The sequence below is a fragment of the Elephantulus edwardii genome, unplaced genomic scaffold (genome assembly GCF_000299155.1).
Source record: "Elephantulus edwardii isolate Elephantulus edwardi_28Jun2011 unplaced genomic scaffold, EleEdw1.0 scaffold00047, whole genome shotgun sequence".
Lineage (NCBI taxonomy): Eukaryota > Metazoa > Chordata > Mammalia > Macroscelidea > Macroscelididae > Elephantulus > Elephantulus edwardii.
Window position 1 is genome coordinate 8,114,727 of NW_006399797.1, and position 21,367 is coordinate 8,136,093.

At 39.6% G+C, this 21,367-nt stretch overlaps 1 protein-coding gene across 1 annotated transcript; it reads right to left on the reverse strand.

Moving 5' to 3' along the window:
• Positions 1 to 1,764: 1,764 nt before the first annotated feature.
• On the reverse strand, positions 1,765 to 19,280 carry LOC102859542 (chromosome unknown open reading frame, human C12orf66). Its single transcript, XM_006886051.1, has 3 exons — positions 19,036 to 19,280; positions 14,413 to 14,698; positions 1,765 to 2,986 (listed from the first exon to the last, which is right to left on the reverse strand). The coding sequence occupies exons 1-3, from the start codon at positions 19,268 to 19,270 to the stop codon at positions 2,170 to 2,172; spliced, it is 1,338 nt and encodes a 445-aa protein (XP_006886113.1). The 5' UTR covers positions 19,271 to 19,280; the 3' UTR covers positions 1,765 to 2,169.
• Positions 19,281 to 21,367: the final 2,087 nt, after the last annotated feature.

A 21,367-nucleotide genomic window follows, 5' to 3' on the forward strand; every position in this document is an offset into this window, starting at 1 on the left:
AATTTGAAGACTCCCCAAAATTATATATCAAGAGACTGGCCCCATGAGAAGACCATTGTCAGTGCCTGGTGCCCTTTGACAAAGCTGCATCCTAAAAGGACTCGATGGACTCCTTGGCAAACTCAGTATTGACTATATTCCTGGTTTTCCAGAAAAAAATTTATCAGCTTGAGACTTAGAAAAACATTTCAAAGAAGTCTGCATAAAACTTGCTGATTCAGTCTCCTAATGTGCAAAACACTGCCTTTGTGGATTCATTCTGAATTAAAACCGTTATTAGTCTTAAGAGTAAAATACTTCCTTCTTCAGCTTCAACCAAAATGTTTAAAAGTAAACCTGCAATTCAGTATGTTTTAGGTAAGGCCTGGTTATTTATTTATATTTTATTTATACTCTTCTCACAATTCACCAAAAGTGCATGGCAGACCATTCCTTCACTAAGGCTAATGGTGGTTTTATCTAGTGGAAAGGAAAAAAAGCTACGCACACATTGAGTATTTTTAAGCTACTTGGAAAAACACAAATGTGAGGAAACATGACTTGATTATTTAGTTCTGTTTTTCAATTTTTTATTTAAGGTCAATGTTGTCAAATCTGCAGATTTTGATAGAATCTAAGTGTATTTAACAGAAAATTACGAGATAAATAATTTTCTATTTAAATGTTTTTGTTACTTTTTTGTTGTTGTTAGGGGGCAGTGTTGGTTGTTGTTGTTTCTCTCCCCCCTCACCAAAGCCACATGATCCTTCTTTAAAAAAACACCACCACATGCCTTCCCCAGAAAGTAAGCCAGTGGGCTCCTCCACAAGCGGCTGGCAGGCCTCCTAAACACACACTTGCTGGGGCTCTGAGGTGTCCAAAAACATTGTCTGCATGCCTGTTGCTGGCATCCAGCAAAATAGCGGCCCCACATGAACCTCAGACATATGGGCTCCACAAGAAACCGGACTGATAAGGCCATTCTATTTCACACTAACTTTGAAGGAACTTTCACATGACAGCTACATTTCCCTTTGTGGCTTATTTTTATTCTGAATCAATAAATCTAGATGTAAAAGTCTCCACAGCCCATTATGCCTTAACTGATTCACTGAGTTCCCCATGAACACTTACTAAAGGAAAGTGCTGGGGCAGTATGTATTAAGATGTAACACTGCTTCTAAAAATAATCTTCAGGAGACAGGTATGACATCCAATTTCAGATGTGCTTATGTACTGAGTTGATTACTCAAGTATGAAAAGGTCTTTTAAATGTGCAATTGATTTTTAACAAGTATTAAACCCTTCATTTTTTATTTTATAAAAGTGGGCTAAGTTGCAGAAGCAATGAAAGGGCTTGAAAATTCAAGACTGCATGCTTTTTAAACTAAAAATAACTTGGCAATAGAGCAAACAAGAACATTTCGGGAGAAAGGTGATAAACAGAAAGTGAAGCAGGTAGTGTGCTAAAGAATGAAGAAACTACATAACGGCTTGTGCTGACTTCAACAAAAAACTCAAAACTTTGTAAGGTTTAAAAAGAAATGCAGTAAGGTTTGTAGATCGTCTCAAAAGATCTTCCAGCTACAAAAGCCGCCATGAGGGTCTTCTGAATTATTAAAGCCCCAGGCTTTGCTACTTATATTCAACTTCAATTTTAATAACTGATAGACATTTCCTACCAAGACCATCATTTTAGCATAAAAATAATTTATAAATTGGAATCACAAAAATAACAACTCCATATTAATTTCCTAATTTATAAGAGGAAAAAATATACAGTCGTTAATTCTAAAAAGGCCATTTACTACCTTACCCCATTACTCTTTGAGTAGAAGGGGAAGGGAGTGGGTGGTTGGACCTACAGTACAATGCAACATTTCAAACAATATAAAACATCTGGAAATGACACTTTTGGACCAATAAATATTCCATCTTACTTACATGAAACACAGGAAAATACTGAAACTATTCTGCTGTACCATGGAAATACACAGTAGCCATGATCACTTTGTAGATTGCTCTTTGGATACTTAATGCAATTGGTCTTAATTGCTTATAAGGTGTGCAAGACAATTAGGGAGAAGCTGTCTTTAACTCAGCTCTATAAGAAGCCGGAATGGATAGAAAGTGTAATCACAGACCACCGTGGATCATTAGAGCTGTTGTCAGTCTCATACAAAGAACTTGCTAACCTTTGGACCCAGGCTTCAGACTGGCGAAAATTTTGGGGTTCTTAAGGGCAAGTGAGAGCTCATTGAGAAAGGAAATAAAGTGGGAGTCTCTCTCTGATTTCTTTGACTCAAAGATGACGACAATTGTAAAGTGAGGTTCTGGGCGGGTCAGGAAATAAGTGCTCTGGACTTTGTCATCATAGAAGTGGACCACTTTCTCCAAGCTGTTCAGGTCAGATGTGCGGTCTGTCATGATCATAATGACATTGGGCCAGTGCATAACAGGTCTGTCACTGGGCAAAGACACAACGGCTGGGTACTGGTCCACACCCTTTGGGGCCTCCCTGTAGGAATGGGGGTGGTGATATCCATGGCCCTGAAAACTCTCTGAACCTCGGTTGTCAAAAATTAAGGACACATTGGCAGCATCGTATTTCCTGATGAAGCTAGAAATCTTTCCAAAAAGGTCTGGGTTTGCTTTTGCAGTCAACGTTTTCATTTCTGAAGCAGTCGTTTGTCGGCTCAGTGCCTCGTGAAAGTAAAAGCTAAACTTGGCAAGGAGCATGTTTTTTAGTCTCATGAGCCAAAGGAAAAGGTGTGGGGGCTGAACTGCCTTCTGAGATTGTCCTCCAAACAGATGCTTTTTAGTCTCCCGCTGCTTCTCAAAGATCTGGCCCCAGGTCTGCAGCTTGGTGTGGGCGCTGTGTAAGTTAACCAGAGATGGGAGGAACTTCCACTCTGACACCTGTGCTTGGGCCTTCAGCAGATGACTCAGGACATCCACTTCAAGCTGGAAACTGCTCTCCAAGGGGCTGAGAATTGGGTGGTGAAATCTAGAGAAGAGAAATGGATATAAGTAAGTGCACATGGTACTTACACATTGATATTTTCTATCCTGCTTTTTGGGAAAAATCAGTGTAGTCAGACAAATAGTATACTTGGGCAGGGAGAAAAAAGATGAAAGACTACTGATTCTTTTAAAAAGTCATCCTGAAGATATGTTTTATTGAGCATCCTTCAAAGGGACACAGGAATTGAAATGTGCTCCAAAATGAGCTTTCTTCCTGATGTTTCTAATAAAATCACAACTGAACACTTTACCCTCTCTTCCAGTCATACTTTCTATTCATATTAAAGTTGTATTTCATTCCAAGTTCAGAAGTTTGAAAAGTATCAGTCTGACAAATTCAGACACTAATGTGACCATTTTATGAAGTCTGAAGTGACCTGGCAAGCAGTCCTATGAATATAACACTAATTCTTACTAAATTCATGACAAACTCAAAATGGTTAAATTGTAACAAAAGCAGGTTAAATTAAAGTAAGGTTGTATATACAAAAAGTCTTAAAAGGTTTGTTTTCTTAAACTCTTATCTATCCTTGATTATAACAGCTGAAGTGTTTGGAAAATAATGTTTTGAACCACAAATGCAACATAACTTCATTGATTTCCCAATAATCTTACTACTAGAAGCAATAAAAGAATTATTAAATATTTTAAATAAAAGTTATTGATATTATCATTTCAGGTTATGTCAACAAAATACTCTCCCATGTAAATAGCCTTAAATTGTTTTTTTAAAAAGTTACAAAGGAAAACCTGACTAATACCATCTAAACAAGGCACCTTTCTTTACAGGGTATGATATTACAGAGGCCAAGGAAAAGAGCTCAACACAAATGTGTAATAACATGCATAAACTCATTTCATATTCACAGTAATTCCAAGAGGTATTATCAAACCAACTTTGTAGATGAGAGGACAAGACTATAAAGCCGTATCTGAAACAGAGTAGATAATCAATAAATGCTTATTAAAGAAATATAACATTTCTCAGAAACACTTTATTCAGTGCTGGTTCTGAAATTCCTTTCATATTTAATCACAGTTAAAAACAAAATAATAGCTTTGTTCAGAAGAAAGAAGAGCAAAGAAAATCAAAGGGGCACAGGAACAATCAGTCCAAAGGACTAACAGTCCATGACCCCAAGATCAGAAGAGTCAGATGGTGTCTGGGTATCAGTGCTGACTGTTCTAAAAGTGATCACAGGAGAGGCTCCTGGAAAGAGCAGGGTGAGGGGGGATATGAAAAATTTTTAATTATATAAAAATGTCCAGTCTGAAACTCTGGTACAATCCCCAAGTCTATGGTCCTTAGTTACCTTACAACTCAACTCACCTCAGTGGCTCAATTTTCAGCCAAATGATTGTCATGCCTTGTTGTGGTTATGTGCCATCAAGTGAAGTACAACTCATAGTGACCCTATGAAGAGATCTGAACCTTACCCTAACCTACTCTATCACCATGATCCCCTACATACTTCAGACCATTGTTAGACACTGTGTCAGTTCATTCTGTTAAGGGTCAGATTCTCTTTCCCTGAGTTTCCAAATTTCCCAGCCTGATGTCTCTCTTTGTAATGGCCCTCCTGAAAACATGCCCAAAGCATATGACACTAAGTTTCACCATCTTTGCCTTTAAGGAGCAAGCTTGCTATGCTTCCAAGTCAAACTTGTGTTTTCTTTTAGTAATCATATTTGGTATTTTTTGCCAACACTACAATTCAAAGACATTGATTCTTCTATCATCCTAATTCACTATCCAACTTTGCAATGCATAGGAAGTAACTGAAAATACCATAGTTTGGATCAGGTGCATCTTTATACTTACTTGGTTCTTGATCATATGCTTCTTCCTAAAATGGTTCAGTGTCCACCAATCATTTTTAGTCCACCTTCCATTTTCTTTTGATGCTCCCGACATCATTCAGTATTTTTTTTTAGGGGAAAAGCAGTCAGACAATAAATACCTAACACTTTCCACTGATTTTAGGATTATTCAAAATTCTTATAAAGGAACTATGAGGCCCTAAGTAATCTGGTTCAGTAAAAAGAGCAAGGGCCTTAAAAAAAAAAAAAAGAGCAAGGACCACATGGGGATAGTCCTTTACCAACTTCATAAAGGGGAACTGTCCCTGTCAACAACATAAAACCAATTCCCATGAAGTCAGACATGTCCCTTCACTCTCCCGCATCTCTTTCTAGTCATTCCAATACAAATCTTACAGCTTTGGATCAAAATGATCCAAAGTCCAGTCTCAGACTACACAAAACCATGTTGGGAAAAACAAAAGGCTGTAATTCAGGTTAGCAGCAGAAGACAGTCAGGACAGCTTCCAAAATATGCTCACAGATTTGAGCTTTGCAGTGTTAGGCCAGTGGTACAAAATTCTCAGTCCTGTCAATATTGGGTCTTGCTGTCATAGCCCTCTAACAAACTTGTCCAAAAGCTCTTAGTTTTGGTCCGGTAGTATAAGAGTCCCAACATCTGCTCTGTCTCAAGTCAAGTCTCTGGTTCTCTGCTGTGGCTGTTATGGATATCACTCCTGAAGGCCCACATCTGGCTGATGCAAGAATCTATGTCCTCAAGGATGCAATATATTCTTTTGCTTCTTTGCTGGTGGTGAAAAAAAATTTCCCATTCTGCTGCTTTTTGTTATGTATTGTCAAGCTGGAACCAACTTACAGCTAACCCTCCAGTGGCTTTTCAGAGGCAGTTAATGGCACATGAAAGGAATGCCATCCTCCTTCTGTAGAGCAGCTAGTGGATTTGAACCATGTGCCAGTGGGATTGCAGTGCAGTTTATTACCACTAGGCCATTATAGCTCCCTACTTTACTGACAGATCTGCTCAATTCAATGGCAAGGCTAGCCAATCCCCTATGTTAGGATAATAAACCCTATTGATATATTTCTACCCATCCACATGGCAAAGTGAAATTCAAGGGCTAGGAAAGCCATTTTGAACACTGAACTCCTCACAAAACCGGTTTCTTTTAATTCTGAGCCACATTCTCATCCTTTTCACTTTTCCCAGACATTAAATAATAATTAGGAAAATGATATTACATGAAGGTCAAGGTACTAAAGCAACTGTGATTCTATTTGTTCTAGACAGTGTTTTTAAAACATCAACTGTGATCTACAGTACAATATTATTTGTGACCAAATCCATATACACATATAGAAAGAAATGATAGCTTGATTTTACTTTACACTTATACTATGTACAAATTCAAGCCTCAAGTTGCAATACTTAAGGATTTAAGAATGCTTTCAGCAAAACATTAAATGATCCAGGAAGCATTAAAAAAAGATGGAAAGAGTATCAAGAGTCACTGTACCAAAAGGAGTTTGTAGAAGACTTTCATGAAACAACATATGAGCTAGGCCTGTGGTGATGAAGGAAGAAGCTCAAGGTGCTCTGATAGAACTGGCAAAAAACAAGACCCTAGAAATTGACGGCATACCAACTGACATATTTCAACAAACAGACACCGCCCTGGATGCACTCACTAAGTTGTGCTAAGAAATCTGGAGGACAACCACCAAGCCAACCGACTGGAAGAGATCCATATTTGTTCCTATTCCAAAGAAAGGTGACCCAACAGAGTGCAGAAACTATCAAACAATATCATGGATTATCACTTGCAAGCAAGATTCTGCTACAAAATACACAAAAGCAACTGGAAACAGCATATCAACGGTGAATTGCCAGAAGTGCAGGCTGAGTTTAGAAGAGGCCATGGTACTAGGTATATTACAGGTAATGTTAGCTGGGTATTGGGTGAGAGCAGGAAATATCGGAGGAATGTCTATCAATGTGTCATTGACTATGCAAAGGCATTTGTGTGGATCACAACAAACTGTGGTTAACTCTGAGAAGAATGAAAATCCCAGAACACTTGATTGTGCTTATGCAAAACCTGTACTTGGACTAGGAGGCAGTCATCAGAACAGAGCAAGGAAATAATGCATGGTTCAAAATAGAGAGAGGTAAATGCCAGGGATGTGTCCAATCTCCATACCTTTTCAACCTATATGAAGAACAGATCATTTGGGAGGCTGGGCTCTACAAGGAGAAATGTGGCATCACTTTCAGCCAAGATCCAACTGACATTGGCAGTGACTTCCCTAGTGCCACAGCCTCTTCTAAACCCAGATTGTATTTCTGGTAGTTCTCTATCGATGTACTGTTCTAGTCACTTTTGGGTAATCTTCAGCAGGATTTTGCTTGTATGTGATATTAGTGATAACACTTGATAATAATTTCCACTCTGTTGGAGTACCTTTTATGGAATGGAAATAAATATAGATCTTTTCTAGTCAGCTGGCCAGGTGGTTGTTCTCCAGATTTCTTGGCATACCTGTTTCCCACTTCCAAGGCTGCATCTGTTTTTTGAAATATGTCGGTTGGTATTCCAACAATTCCTGGGGCCTTCATTTTTTGCCAGTTTCTTCAGAGCAGCTTGAACTTCCTCCATTACGCTTGCCTCTTGAACATAAAATGAATTATTTTAAGGAAAATGGGTTACAGATTTACTTTTAACTGGACTTCTCTTATACATATCACCAGTATACTTTTTGGAAGGAAGAACTCTGTGATGTGGACTTGTGAAGGAGACCAGTGTGTGTTCCTGTAACAGAAATGCCTGTTTATACATTAAAATATTACAGGCACTAATTTTATATCTTCTGGAGGATCTGTCCTTCCTTTTTTCTTTCTTTTCTCCCTTCCTCCCTTAGTTCTGATTATAATTAGAGCAGCCATTCTCTGCAAATAGTTGTCAATTTATTCTGTATTGAGACTCTTCCAAGCTCGCTGCCATCAATGAGGTGTGTATTTTTGGATTACAGCAGTTTAACAAATCCCTCTATGAAACGAGTTGTGAATAGCTATGAGGCACACAGCACAGTGTAACTGGGGAAATGATACATCATAATGCTAATCTCAAATACTTGGCAGGTTAGCATTAGCATGAATTTTTTAGCTCTTCTTTAGATTGAAAAACAACTTTGACATTCATTCTTAATAAATGTTCAGCATTTAAACATTTTTAGTATATGTTAATGGAAGACTTTGTTCAGAATTCCTTCTGAAGGTTTGTATAAGAATTCAGGTAGAGTTTTGGATATAATTGGTGATTCCCAACTGAAAGCAATGGAAAAATAACAACAATGGGGGCTTTTTTGGTAGAATTTTTTCCAACTCAATCCCATTTTCCTGTCTGAATGTGTTCCTTGGCAGACTGTCGTGATTGCTATGATTATAGAATACTGTGATGACTGATGTTCCTAAGAAGTGTCAAAGAGCCTAAAAGGAAAGGTTATCAAGCCTTTCAAGGATTTTGAAACTTATGCTGTTATGATGTATATGTGTGCATACATGTGCATTAGTCTTGATACTTATCCCACAACATATAATGTTGAAAGAGATCTAAATTAATTAATTAATCAAGCACATTAAGGTCTAAGATTTGAAATCTGGTCCACCTTTTTTATATTTTTGTGTATTATTATACTTAACCTGTACTAATGGTTTAACTTCTGCATATTGAAAAATATTCAGAGTGAAATAAAAACAATGTGTTTTCCTACAGTGAATATGAAAAAACCACATTCAACCGTATCATATTTTGAAGGTCCATTGTTTTGGGAGTGGATGGCCAATCCTTCTTCCTAGTCTGTCTGAATCGAGACACTCCATTGCATCCTGTCCACCAGGGGTCACCCTTTAGGCACTTGAAACAGTTGTTGCACAGCTTCTAGCGTTACATCAACCCACAGTCTACACCAGTACAGCAAACTGACCCAAAAGTGCTGTACTAACAGGAGGAAACAATAAACAATAAAGTAGTTGGCAACGTGCTTAGATATAAAATAACTGGCAACATGCATGTCATTCCCCAGTATCAAAAACTTATGGGTGTTGTACCTTTAGCAGCAAATGGGAAAGACAATAAGGCATAAAAATAAATTCAAGCCTTGAGGTGCATCACTGAGATCCTATGAGCAAAATCTTAAATTATCCAGAAAGCATCAAAAGATGATGGAAGGAATACACAGAATCACTGTACCAAAAAGAATTATTCAACACTGAAAATTTTCAGAAAAGTACCATGTGAACAAGAGCCAATGATAAGGATAAAGTTCAAGCTACACTGAAGGTATTGGCAAACAATAAGGCCCCAGGAAAGGATGGAATACCAGTTGACATATTTCAACTAATAGATGAAATACCAGTTGACATATTTCAACTAATAGATGCAGCCCTGGATGTCCTTACCAGTCTGTGCCAGAATTTGGGAAATAGCTGCCAGGCTGGTTACCTCAAATTTATCTGTATTTGTACCCATTCCTAAGAAAGGTGATCCAAAAGAATGTGGGAATTATTGAACAATATCGTTAATACCAGATGCAAGCAAAATCTTGCTGAAGATCACCCCAAAGCAGTTAGAACAGTGCATTCAGAAGGAACTGTCAGAAATTCAAGCTGGATTTAGAAGAGGCTATGGCACCAGGACTGGAAGCTGGAGCAGCATCCACTTCCAAAATGGCTTGCCTCTGGAAACTCTATGTACGAACAGTGCTCAGGCCGTTCGTTCATAGGGTCGCTATGAGTCGTCTACGACTCAAGGGCATCAAACAACAACAACAACAATGGCACCAGGAATATCATTGGTGATACTCACCAGTTAGATGGATCCTGGCTAAAGAAAGAGAATACCAGAATAAAATCTATTTATGTTTTATTGATTACACAGAGGCATGTGACTATGTGGATCACAACCAGCTATAGCCAACATTGAGAACAATGGGAATTCAAGAACACTTAACTATGTTTCTGCAAAATATTTATCTAGATCAAAAAACTTTGTGCAAAATATCTAGGGTATCTCGATACCCAGAATAGGCTAGGTCAGGTTCCCCAGTTATATACTCTAATTTCTTAATAACTGTCTTTTCTGTTATTTGGACTATAACATTTACTACGCAAACTAGGACACTAGTTTTCCATAACACAAAGTAATACATTCAATGATTTATTCATTACAATTATCTTCTTTAATAAACACAGATGGTGATTATACACATGGACCTCACCTGAAGGACAGCATAGGAATCAGACTGACTATATCTGTGGAAGGAATTGTGGGTGGGCAGGAAAGGTATTTCTAAGGAAGTGAGGCTTAAGATTGGAAGAGTCAGAAAGAAAATTTATAAAAATGAGGTCATGCTGTCATGACTCATATGCTCAGCATCTAACTGTCTTGTCTATTCCCCCCTCCCCCCTTTCCGCCTTGAAGGGAGAAAATAGCCTTATGGATGGCCAAGAGAACGAACAGATATGTTTTGGACAGGGTGCAGCCAGAGTGATCTTTGGAAGCAAGAATGATGAGGCTTTGCTTGACATACTTTAGACATGTTGCTAGGAGACGCTACTCCTTGGAGAAGGACATGATACTGTGAAGGATGGAGGGTCGGAAGACCCTCAACCAGGCGGATTGAAAAGGTGACTGCTGAAATGGGCTCTTGTGTGTCAGGAAATGTGAGCATGGTGCAGGATAGAACAGGGTTCAGATCTTTTTTCTTTGGTTTTTTTTTTTAATTGCTATTTTAATGAAAGTTAATAGAGAACTTGGATTTCCATTCATTCATTGTTGCACATTTTCTTCCCTGCTCCCCACATTTTGTTTTTTTCTTTGGAAAAAAAATTATTTCATTGTTGTACAATTCCCCACTCCCACCCCAATCCACTTTACTATGCAGCTCTTCTTCTGGACTGTTGTCATACAAATAATACCTAATCATATATTCTTTTTAAGCACTTCTCTCCCTCAACTGTTTTCATGTGGTATATATTATTTATCCTCTCTTTTCTTATCTTCCCCTCAACCCCGATGTCAGTCCTGTTTTACAACAGATTCAGATATTTTGTTCATAAGGTCACTATGAGTCATGTTTGATTCAACAGCACCTAACAACAACAATAACAAAAGTAAACAGTATTTTACAAACAGCTGATACCAATCTATGAGTCATAAAATTAATTTAGTGACTAAAGAAGATCCATCTTACATACTTTGGGCACATGGCCAGTAGAGACCAGTCCTTGGAGAAGGACATTATGCTTGAAAGGGTGGAGGGACAGCATAGGAGAGGAAGACACCGGATGAGATGGATTGATACAGTAACTGGGGCCATGGGGGTTGGTTTGTTAGAATTAATGAGACTGACTAAGGACCTGGCAGGGTTCAGAGCTGCTGTACATAGAGTCACTATGGGTCACAGGTGACTCGATGGCACAAAACAAGAAGAATTCATTTAGGCAAGAACTCATCAAGACTGCTAATTTTTTTTTAAGACTGCTAATTTTTAATAAAATGTATTCCATCAGTTGAAAGAGGAAACTATTTATAAAGTTTCAGTAAGTGGCCTGACACAGCTCTGATATATTGGGTTAAATAAACATTCTATCAAAGATAAATAAATTGGGTTCTTTGGAAACAACGAAATCTTTCAATACAAGAGAACATAAAAACAGTAATTTTTTTCTCTGGGACACTCCAACTCACTTAATGCCATCAATCCAGTTACTACTAATAGGAACCCTCCATCATATTTCCAAGGTTGTAAATCTTAAAGAGAAGAGACAGCTCATCTTTCTCCTGAGGAGCTGTTGGTAAATTTTAACTGTTTCAAACCCAGCCTTTTAGTTTGCAGAACAGCATGCTATGGAATGTTCCACTAGAGTTCCTTTGCCTTAGGATACTAGGATCACACATATAAAGAAATTTATCTGAATATAGCACAGATGTCACATCAAATATCTACAGAAAAAAAGGATGTGATACAAGCAAAGGCAAAACCATAATTAATTTAAATGTAAAAGAATTCTAGTTCTAAAAAAAATTCAACATATTGTACAGTTTCAACTTTTCATAATTTCTTAAGAGTTCATACTGTTCAAATTAACCCAAACCTCTGATTTTGATAATTTTCAGAACATGGCATCTCCATGATCTACTAATTAGAGAAAGGCAGCATAGATGGAGAAAAATTGGAGATGAAAACTCCAATTGATAATATGCTATGTTGAAAAGTAGCTCCATAAAATCCCACAAATAATGGTTTACTGATACTCAGGACATGTAAAGCCCTAGAGCTTCAAGAATGACATCTGGAATCAGCAGGCTTACACAACATGATGAACAGAATTAATGTCACTGAATTAGGCAAGTGAAAAATGTTGAAAGGCAAATGTTTTGTTGTGCATGGGTGTATTTATGTGTAACTTGTTTCACTTTCTACAATATACCTTCATCGTAGTATTCCTAGTAACCTTGCCTTGCCCTCATAAGTTGGAGAACAGATAAAAATCTAGACCCACCCTAGTGCACTCTCACCAGCAGCCAACACAGAATGCATGCAGTTCCAGACTTTAGAGAGATGGATAAGGAGGACCTACAAGAAGCCCCTAGGTCTCAGCTATTAGACTCTCAAGTGGATGGAGTTATAGTCATCAGACAAATATGACAACATCTCAGTTAGTACTCAGCTCCTGTTCACCCTTGTGCAGCTATTCTACGAAAAGCCACCTTTGCCCAAACCCCCACCTGTAACCCACCCTCCTGGAGACAGGTGCAAAGAATTCAATTTCAGCCAGACACGCAAACAAGGACATTCATTCTGCCCACCTGCTTTATCAAAACCAAAAATCAGAGTGAAGGAAACCAACACATAGCCACCATTTAAATGCAATACCTCCTAAATATCTTGCAGATAACAGATAACATATGGATCATAAGGTTCAGTGCTTAGTATTTCCTACAGTTCACATCTTTCCCTTATTTTTCTAATCCGTTTTCTTGAGATTTGCAGGCACTCAATCCAGAATCACATAATCCTATCCTAATTAAGGAAGAAACAAAGAGCCTAAATATGACTTTGAAGATTTTTTAAGTTTCCCAAATGTTTCTGTAAACCACTTTCACATTAGCATTTGGGAATCAACGAAGAGACCTTTTCCCCTTGAGCCTGTTGCCCTCTGATATTGTAGTCCATACAAAGTTGTGCTGCTAGTTTAAAGATGAGCCTCTCTGGCCGTTCAGCCTCATTAAAACAATGGAGCAGCAGCTATAAATTGGTTTCTATTGTTCCCTAAAAGTCCACCTGAGATGCTATCAACTTCATCAGGTCTCTTAATTGTTTCAGTTTACTGGCTTCCCTCAATTCATTTATGAGAAGGGCCTGTAAATTATTATGTCTACCTTTTTTTCTCTTAGCAAATACAGTTGAACTCATTCAAAAGTGTGTCAGCCTTCCAAATAATCACCTCATGCAGTCCAACATATGATCACAGAGCACCGACTATGTGTAAAGGGAACTCTGGTGGACTACTGTAATCCCATGCAATCTACAGTCTCTGAAAACCCACTGGAGGGTCAGCTGTGAGTCATTTCCAACTTATAGCACACACCACCACTATATGTAAAGGAAGCTCTGACAGTGGAGACCACATCAAGTTGCATTTCTAACTCAAAAATGGTACCTCTCTTGTACTTTGACTCTACCAGGGGCTCCATGGAATAAGTACGGGAAATCCCCTCCTGTCCAATTTACAGCCTCCAAAATTTCATTGGATGGTCAGCTACAAGGCAGTTCCCAGAGGATCAGTAATGACTTAGTTACATCAAAGGAAGTATAATTCACTGAGGTGACCATTTTGAAAAGAATATTTGAATAACAGGTGACTTGAAATCACTTTGTTGTTCTTACATGCAGGAGTCAGACCAACTCATAAGCTGACTCTGCAGTGGATTTTCAGGAGCAGTAAATCACATGGGAAGAGACTACTCATCTTTCTTCTGTGGAGCAGTTGGTGGATTAGAACCATGGGCCTTTGGGTTGCCAGCACAAATTCTTTAACTGTTGTGTGATCTTTCATAAGTAGCCTAACCCATTATAACAAATCTTTTAAGGATTACTTCATTCTCAAGCGTTTCTAATTATTTAAATAACGATGTCTGTTTTGTACCATTGAGTCAGAAGTGACCTATAGTTGACCCTCCAGCAGATTTACTGAGGCAGTTAATCTCCTGAGAGGAGATTGCCTATCTTTCTCCCACAGAGCATCTGGCTGATTTGAAACACCTGCCTTTGGGATTGCAGCACAGCTTCTTACCACTAGGCCAGCATAGGTCCCTTAGAGAAGGATGTAGCATGGTGCTAAGCTTCAAAAAAGATAAGGTCGCTAACACATACCCTTGATTAATTAATATGCATAAAATTAAGCTCTATTCTTTCACAGTTATTCATTACAGATTTTCATGAAAGTGTGGAAAGTAACTCAGACACTAAGCAGGATTGAGAAAGTACCTGAGTTCTCTCCGACCCGCCCTTCTTATACTCACTGACCTGGAGCTGTATTTTTTGAGGATGGTGTCCAAAACACCAACGAGTTCTTCAGCACTGATGAACTTCTGTGTACTGAGGGTGTACATCTTCTCATAGAAGTCTGCAATCTCCATTCGAGCCTGAACGAAGAAGCAGAGCTGCTCTGACAGGTGGGAAAGAAGCTCTTCCACATGAGGAGCAGCCCCACCCAGGGCACCACGTCCAGTCACCACTTTCTTCAGCTCATTATGCAGAGAAGTATAGATGGTGCGAATGGAGTCCTTCCTGCTGAAGAAAGACTGGCCCCCTAGTAGGCAAACGATATAATAAGCACATAAAAGGTAAGGCAGAGAAACAAGAAGCCCAAAATATCTCCCTAAATCCAAAAAAGGTCTTTTCCTTTTGAACCCACTGAGCTCAATGCGTTTCATCTATAACATTCTGACTTCTGTGATTGGTGATTAAGTTTTTTGTGATTAACAATTTCTCTGAGGAACAAGCTTAAATGAATGTCTACTATAATTTATTAGTTAGCAAAGGAATTTTGTATGATTTTTCTTAACCACCCACCTATTCTCCTTCATTGAACTTCAACAAAGATTCAAATTTACATCTGAGAATAACTAACAAATGACGTCAATGTTGATATAAAAAGTCATCCTTCTACCTGTATGTAATACAAAATTGAGCACAAATTAAATAATTGTTGCTATTCCTGACAAATAACACATTTTTTTTCAGCTTTTGAGTTTTATTTTCCCAGAAATCTTTTCTTTAGGGTCACAAGAGAAAATAGAGCACACCTACACGTATCCTTCTTACACAAGAATATAGACTACTGGCATCCCAGAAGTGGGGGGAGGGACCAAGAAAGTCTTGACAAGACTGAGACAACAGGCTGTAACAAAATAACCATCACAGTGTGAATTCTTAAGAGCAGGAACAATTAGAAATAACTGCTGCTGTAACTGAGGGGTTCCAAAGAAAATCATACCAAAATAGATTCAAATGCATTTCATTCAAAACCAAAAGAAATCAAAAGGCACAGCCATTACTTCCTTAACTATCAGTATATAATGAGCTCTGGTGGCCTAGTGGTACGCAGTTCAAATCCACCAGCTGGTCCCCGGGAGTTAATTTCCTCCTGTGTGATTAACTGCCTCTGAAAACCCACCAAAGGGACAGTGATGGGTTGGTTCCAACTTGACGGTACACAACAGTATATAATAAACTTTATTTCTCATAATTATTGAGTCAGGTTCACAAATGTTCTCTTAAGCAATTCTGCACCCCAATAAAGGTCAGAGACAAGCTATTAGGAAAATAAAGACTACCACAGAACATTTGAATCACTGATTCATCCTCAAACAGATATTATTCTCTGCTCAAAGGGAAAGGAAGGTTTCAAGATAAGAGCTCCACCTCAAGCTTGTCTGTCACTGAGCCAAGACAGGAAGAGAGGTTTCCTGTCAGGCCTGGTCTAAAAGGCCCAAGTTTACATTTAGGATCAGACCCCATTGCTAAAGCCTGAGATCACCAGTCATAAGAACAAAGTCAGGGGAGCTCCGGTGGCGGGAGGCTGCATTGCAAGCCCAGAGGTATGCGGTTCAAATCCACCAGATGCTTTGCTGGAGAAGGAGGGGAAGTCTCCTCCTGTACCAATCAGATTCTACTTGATGGTACAGACACTAAAAATAATAATAATTAAAAAAATTTTTTTTAAAAAGAACAAAGTCAAAGACTCATGTTTTTAAACCACATTTTAAGTTTTTCAAAAAGTAAACTACTTTTTGCTTGGTATTTTACAGAAAACACATAAACTTTGTTTCAGCAATGTAGCTGAAGAACATGGAAATGTTTTAAATGGCAAAACAAGAATGTTTTAAAAAAAATGTAGTCAATAACTGTAACATCCCCTTATGCACACTGACATCACACACATTTCAGTATAAAAAAGTTATCAGATATTTTCCAAGTTAAAATGTGAAATTTGTATTTATTACACTGACAAATATGGCAGGAGGCCTTAAAGTTCTATGTGCCTTTTCAGCTAGAATGTTTACTTGAAGTCGTGAGATGACCTGCAAGCCTGAACAGTACCAAGGCATGGCTCACAGTACAAACCGCTCTGTGGTCAGGGTCAGGGTCAGCTCACTGATGTCAGGTTATGTTTAAACAGAACTGAAGACTTTAGACAATAATGGCCACTTCACAGAAACCAAGTCAGACAAAGTCGTATACAAATGGTCTTTACAGACAAGGAAGACAGTTTTCCTAAAAACCCAGGTCATGCAACTTAAGCTGCTCTTATGACTGGACTCCTGTGACCCTAAAGAGCAGGGGAGAACTGCACAATAGTGTTTTCTACAATGTCATTGTGGGGAGAGGGACGAGGGAGAGAGCCACTCTGTTAGTGAAGCTATTAGTGGCTTGTGCTGCTAACTCAAAGACGACAATGTTCTAAGGTTCGAATCACCAGCAGCTCTGTGAGAGAACGATGGCCGGTCTCCTCCAATTACAATTTATAACTTCGGAAACCTCCTGGAGACTCAGTGTGAGTCAGAACCAATTTGATGGCAGCTGAGTCCAAGTTTGAATTTGAGTCTTCATGCCAGCAAAGTTCCAAGTATTTCTTCCAGGGAGCTGCAGGGTGGGGTCAAATCTTTTCAAAGCTTTGAAGAGATACTGTATTCAAGTTGGAAACAACTGGGGGATGACCAGTGGATTTTCTAAGGCTGTAAATCACACAGGACAAGATTGCTTGTCTGTCTCCAATGGAGCAGCCAGTGGATTTGAACTGTTAAGAGAGGAGTGATCTTTTTACCTAGCAGTGAAGCGCCCTACGGACTACACAAATAGTCCTCAAGTTGGAATCAACTCATAGATGACCCTTCAGCAGATTTTCAGAGTCTGCCTTCGGGTTGGCTATGCAGTTTCTTACCACTAGGCCACCAGACCTCCCTACAACCAACCAGAGCTTAGGAATTCCTAAGTAAGTTTTAGGAAATTCAACTGCACTCTCTCAGTTATATGCAAAACTATAATGTACACATACATTTTTCTGCATAATACCCATCACTTTCTCATAAATGAGAGTAAAAAAATTGGTTAAGAAGCAAGACACTGAGGTCATCACCATTTTCATGAGGTGGAAAAAAATCTGAAAACTATCAAAACTGCAAAAATTTGCCCATTTTCAATTTTTACAGCAAAAAAAAAACCCTTATATTTTTATACTAATTTTAAAAATTCAAATACATTGTTTTCAAGAACAGATTCTTCAAATTTCCCACACCCATCAAAGCGTATAACTCCATGATTAATCCCCTAGCCCTATTTTAAAGTATTGTTTATAAATAAATTACATACTATAGACATGATATCCGTATGCATGTTTTGATAATCTATGTGGATACACTTAACACAGCATCTCAAAGCAGATAGTCTGGTTTGGGGTCTACCACCTACTCACATAACTGCATACACTCCATCTGCTAATCTGTAAAAGGAGACTACCACCTCAAAATACGTAAATCTGTGAGAGATGCCACTGTAAAAAGAGGAAGGGGGAAATGTACAAGGCAGAAATGCTGCATGAGTTTTTGCCAATAAATAAAATTCTACAAATAGCTACAACAGAAGCTAAGAATCTAAGAAAGTCTCAGGCCTTTGTTTACTAATAGCTCAGTAAGATGTACACGGTCACCTTCAAATTATGTAAGGAAATTTGGAGGAAAAAGCAAAATGGAATTTAGGTCCAATTTTACATTCCTATTTTCTGTCCTGTATATATATATATATATATCTCCTTAACAGCTGTGTCTCTGATAATGGGTCTAAAATATGCCAGAAGTATGAAAATTACTCGAAAAGCTGATTCAAACAAGCGCTTTTATTATTACTAGGAACTTGGATAAATGTTGTTATAGAAAGGCTTCAGGCCTTTCATAGAGTCGCTGAGTCGTGCTCGACTCGATGACATTACTGTAAGTAGTAATATTTTGTGTGTATAGCCCTTGGATTTTATTTTTTTCAATTTAATGATATTGTTTCTATTGGTTGTGATAGTCAATTTTATCAGCTCCTGTTACATCTTACTGATTTTCAGGGATATGAGTATTTAAGATTTCCCCCATTAAGTGACTTTAGTTGGCGTCTCTTGCCTTTTCGACTCATTTTTCATTAATATCTTCATTCATAAAATATTTATTGGGAGATGTAGGTAGGTGACGATCTATAATTCTCCAGATTCTTAGCTTTAAGAGGTCAGACAACAGTGTTCATTAACTCTTATACAATCAGGTGGTAGTGCCAAGTTTTGCTCCTCTGGCCGCAGTGTCACTGGGCAGAAAAGCGAGCTCGGTTATTTATGGCGCTGATCCATGCACCGGGTAAAATGAATAAAGCCATGGGTTTGAGGCGCAGCCCTGCAAAGAGCATCCACCTGGTCCGCCAATCTATCAGCAGGGGAGGCCTGTGGGCGGGGCTTGTGGAAGCCGGGGGAAGGAAGGGAACTGTGGGAGGAGACTCCAGGCAGAGTCAGCCTGCGACTAGGAGTGACAACGGAGACAAGGAACCCAAGCCATTGCCGAATGTACCCGCTTTCCTTCCCCCTCAAGGGGCACGGGGCCGGGGCAGAGGTACCTAGTTTTTGCCCCAGGTAGGTGAGGCTGTGATAGACCTTCTCGGCCGCGGCCAGGTGGGCCAAGGCCGCCAGCAGCGACAGCCAGCTGCCCCCCGCGCTCTTGTTGGCCTCTCGTTCCTTCTCCACATTGTCCTTGGCCTTGTCGTAAGAGAAGATACCCAGGTGAGAGAAGAACGTCTCCAGCACCGCCTGTTCCACCGGCACCGGGGCGGCAAGCGGGATAGACTCCCCCATGCGATCCGTGCTCCAGCTCCACCCACGTGGTTCGCTCTCCCGCGCACTTCCGGGTTCTGAGGGAACGAGCGTGCGCACCAGCGTGCGTGCGCGCGCGTGGCCGCCTCAGACTGCAGGCTCGTGCTCGCGCCGCCGCCTGGACCGCGCCTGGGCCTCAGATAGGTGGTGGATGAGGGACGGGAAAGCAGGCTGGCCGCCACGGATACCCTGTGCGGTTGGGTTTCTGCAGCTCTGACTATCCAAACCTTCAGGGAAGAATGGAAGACAACCACCTCGCTGCTCCGGGGAACTGACTGCCCTCTGAAGGGAACTGATGGTCTCCTCCCTTTGAGATTTGCGTCAGTGCAGTGCTGGTGACGTCAAGTTAACATGACATCATTTAATGCCCTGGGCTTGCTATGAGTGAAAGATGGAAGTTTCCTGCCTGGAGCTCGGCTCACACACTCACAATCAGGACCCCCAGTCAGTCATCCTTTAAACTAAAGTAAGTGGTTATGTATTAAAGTTCAGACATTAAAGGGAATAAACTTATTCTCCTCATCAATTTTCATCCAGTCATTCATTCTAGTTATTTCAAATCAATAGCACCAAACTCTTTAAAGGTGAAGTTCTTGAATCCAGAGTCATTCAGTGTCCATCCAGTCAATGTGCATTAAGTTTCCTTAGAAAGTCTTCAGAGGGATGGAGTCATTAACTTCTGCTAAAGAACCTCAATTAACGCAACTTCGTCATTCAAGCGAATTCAAAATTCATCTTAACATTTAAGAAACACCATAAGCCCAACTCATATGTCCACTACTTTAAAACTGTCCACGGTTGGTGTTGAGGGTCTTCACCCTCTCAAGGACAGACCTGTTTGTTCTCTTGGCAGCCCATGGAATGTTCAATACTCTTCTCCAGCACCATAACTCAAAGGCATAGATTCTTCTATCATCCTTAGTAATTGTCCAGCTCTCTGATGCATAGCAAGTAATTATGAAGATCATGGCTTGGAGTAGGTGCACTTTAATCTCTAGATTAACACTGTTGCTCTTCAGCACTCTAGAAAGGGCAATGACGGCAAATTTTCTTAATGCAATTTGTCTTTTGAAGCTCCTGAAGGGCTTTCTGCAGAAGGTCATGGACTATAGTCTTCAAAATGGATTGAAGCTCAACATCAAGAAAACAGATTCTCATCACTGGGCCACTGGCAGTACCATGATAGATGGAGAATAGACTGACGTTGTTAACTACAGGCTTGCTCATCTCCACAGTCAACACTCTTGGCACCAGAGGCCAGGAAATCAAAAGATGAATGCACTGGGAAAATCTCCTGTCAGGGACCTCTCCAGAATACTAAGAATCAATGATGTCAGTCTAGAAATGAAGGTGCGCCTGATCCAGGCCATGGTCTTCACAATTACTTGCTATGCATCAGAGAGCTGGACAATGATCAAGGATGACAGAAGAAAAATTGATGCCTTTGAGCTGTGGTGCTGGAGAAGAATATTGAGCATACCATGCACCACCAAGAAAACAAACAGGTCTGTCTTAGAGAAGGTGAAACCAAGTTTCTCCTTGGAGGCTGGGATTTTGAAGCTGCATCTCACATACTTTGGGCACATGGCCTGGAGGGACCAATCCTTGGAGAAGGACATCATTCTCGAAAGGGTGGACGGACAGCGCAGGAGAGGTAGACCCTGGATGAAATGGATTGATACAGTAACTGGGGCAATGAGGGAGGGTGTATCAGAGTAAGCGAGACGGGCTTAGGAGAGGGCAGGCTTCAGAGCTGCTGTACGTAGGATCACTATGAGTAGCAGATGACTCAGCAGCACATAACAACAAAATGATGACAATTTTTTTTTTTGATATACTGACTGACTGCTCATGCCAAGAGTTTTTATTTTGGAGCCAAGCAAGCTGTAATTGTTAACATCTCAAACTCTTCGACATCTATCAAGGGGAGAATCTTAGTCTCAGTTTTCCCCATAGCTATCCATTTTTTGGTGCTATCAAATTGGTTTTGAAGCATAGATGTCATGTACAAAAAAACAAAACACTGCTCAATCCTATGATATTCCCACAGTCTCTGCTGTGCTTAAACACACACAGCCA

Coding starts and splice junctions, on each gene's coding strand:
- LOC102859542 (XM_006886051.1), bottom strand. CDS start 19,270: ATGGGGGAGTCTATCCCGCTTGCCGCCCCGGTGCCGGTGGAACAGGCG. Junction 14,699..19,035: donor CTACCTGGGGCAAAAACTAG/GTACCTCTGCCC, acceptor TTTGCCTACTAG/GGGGCCAGTCTTTCTTCAGC. Junction 2,987..14,412: donor CTCAAAAAATACAGCTCCAG/GTCAGTGAGTAT, acceptor TCTCTTCTCTAG/ATTTCACCACCCAATTCTCA.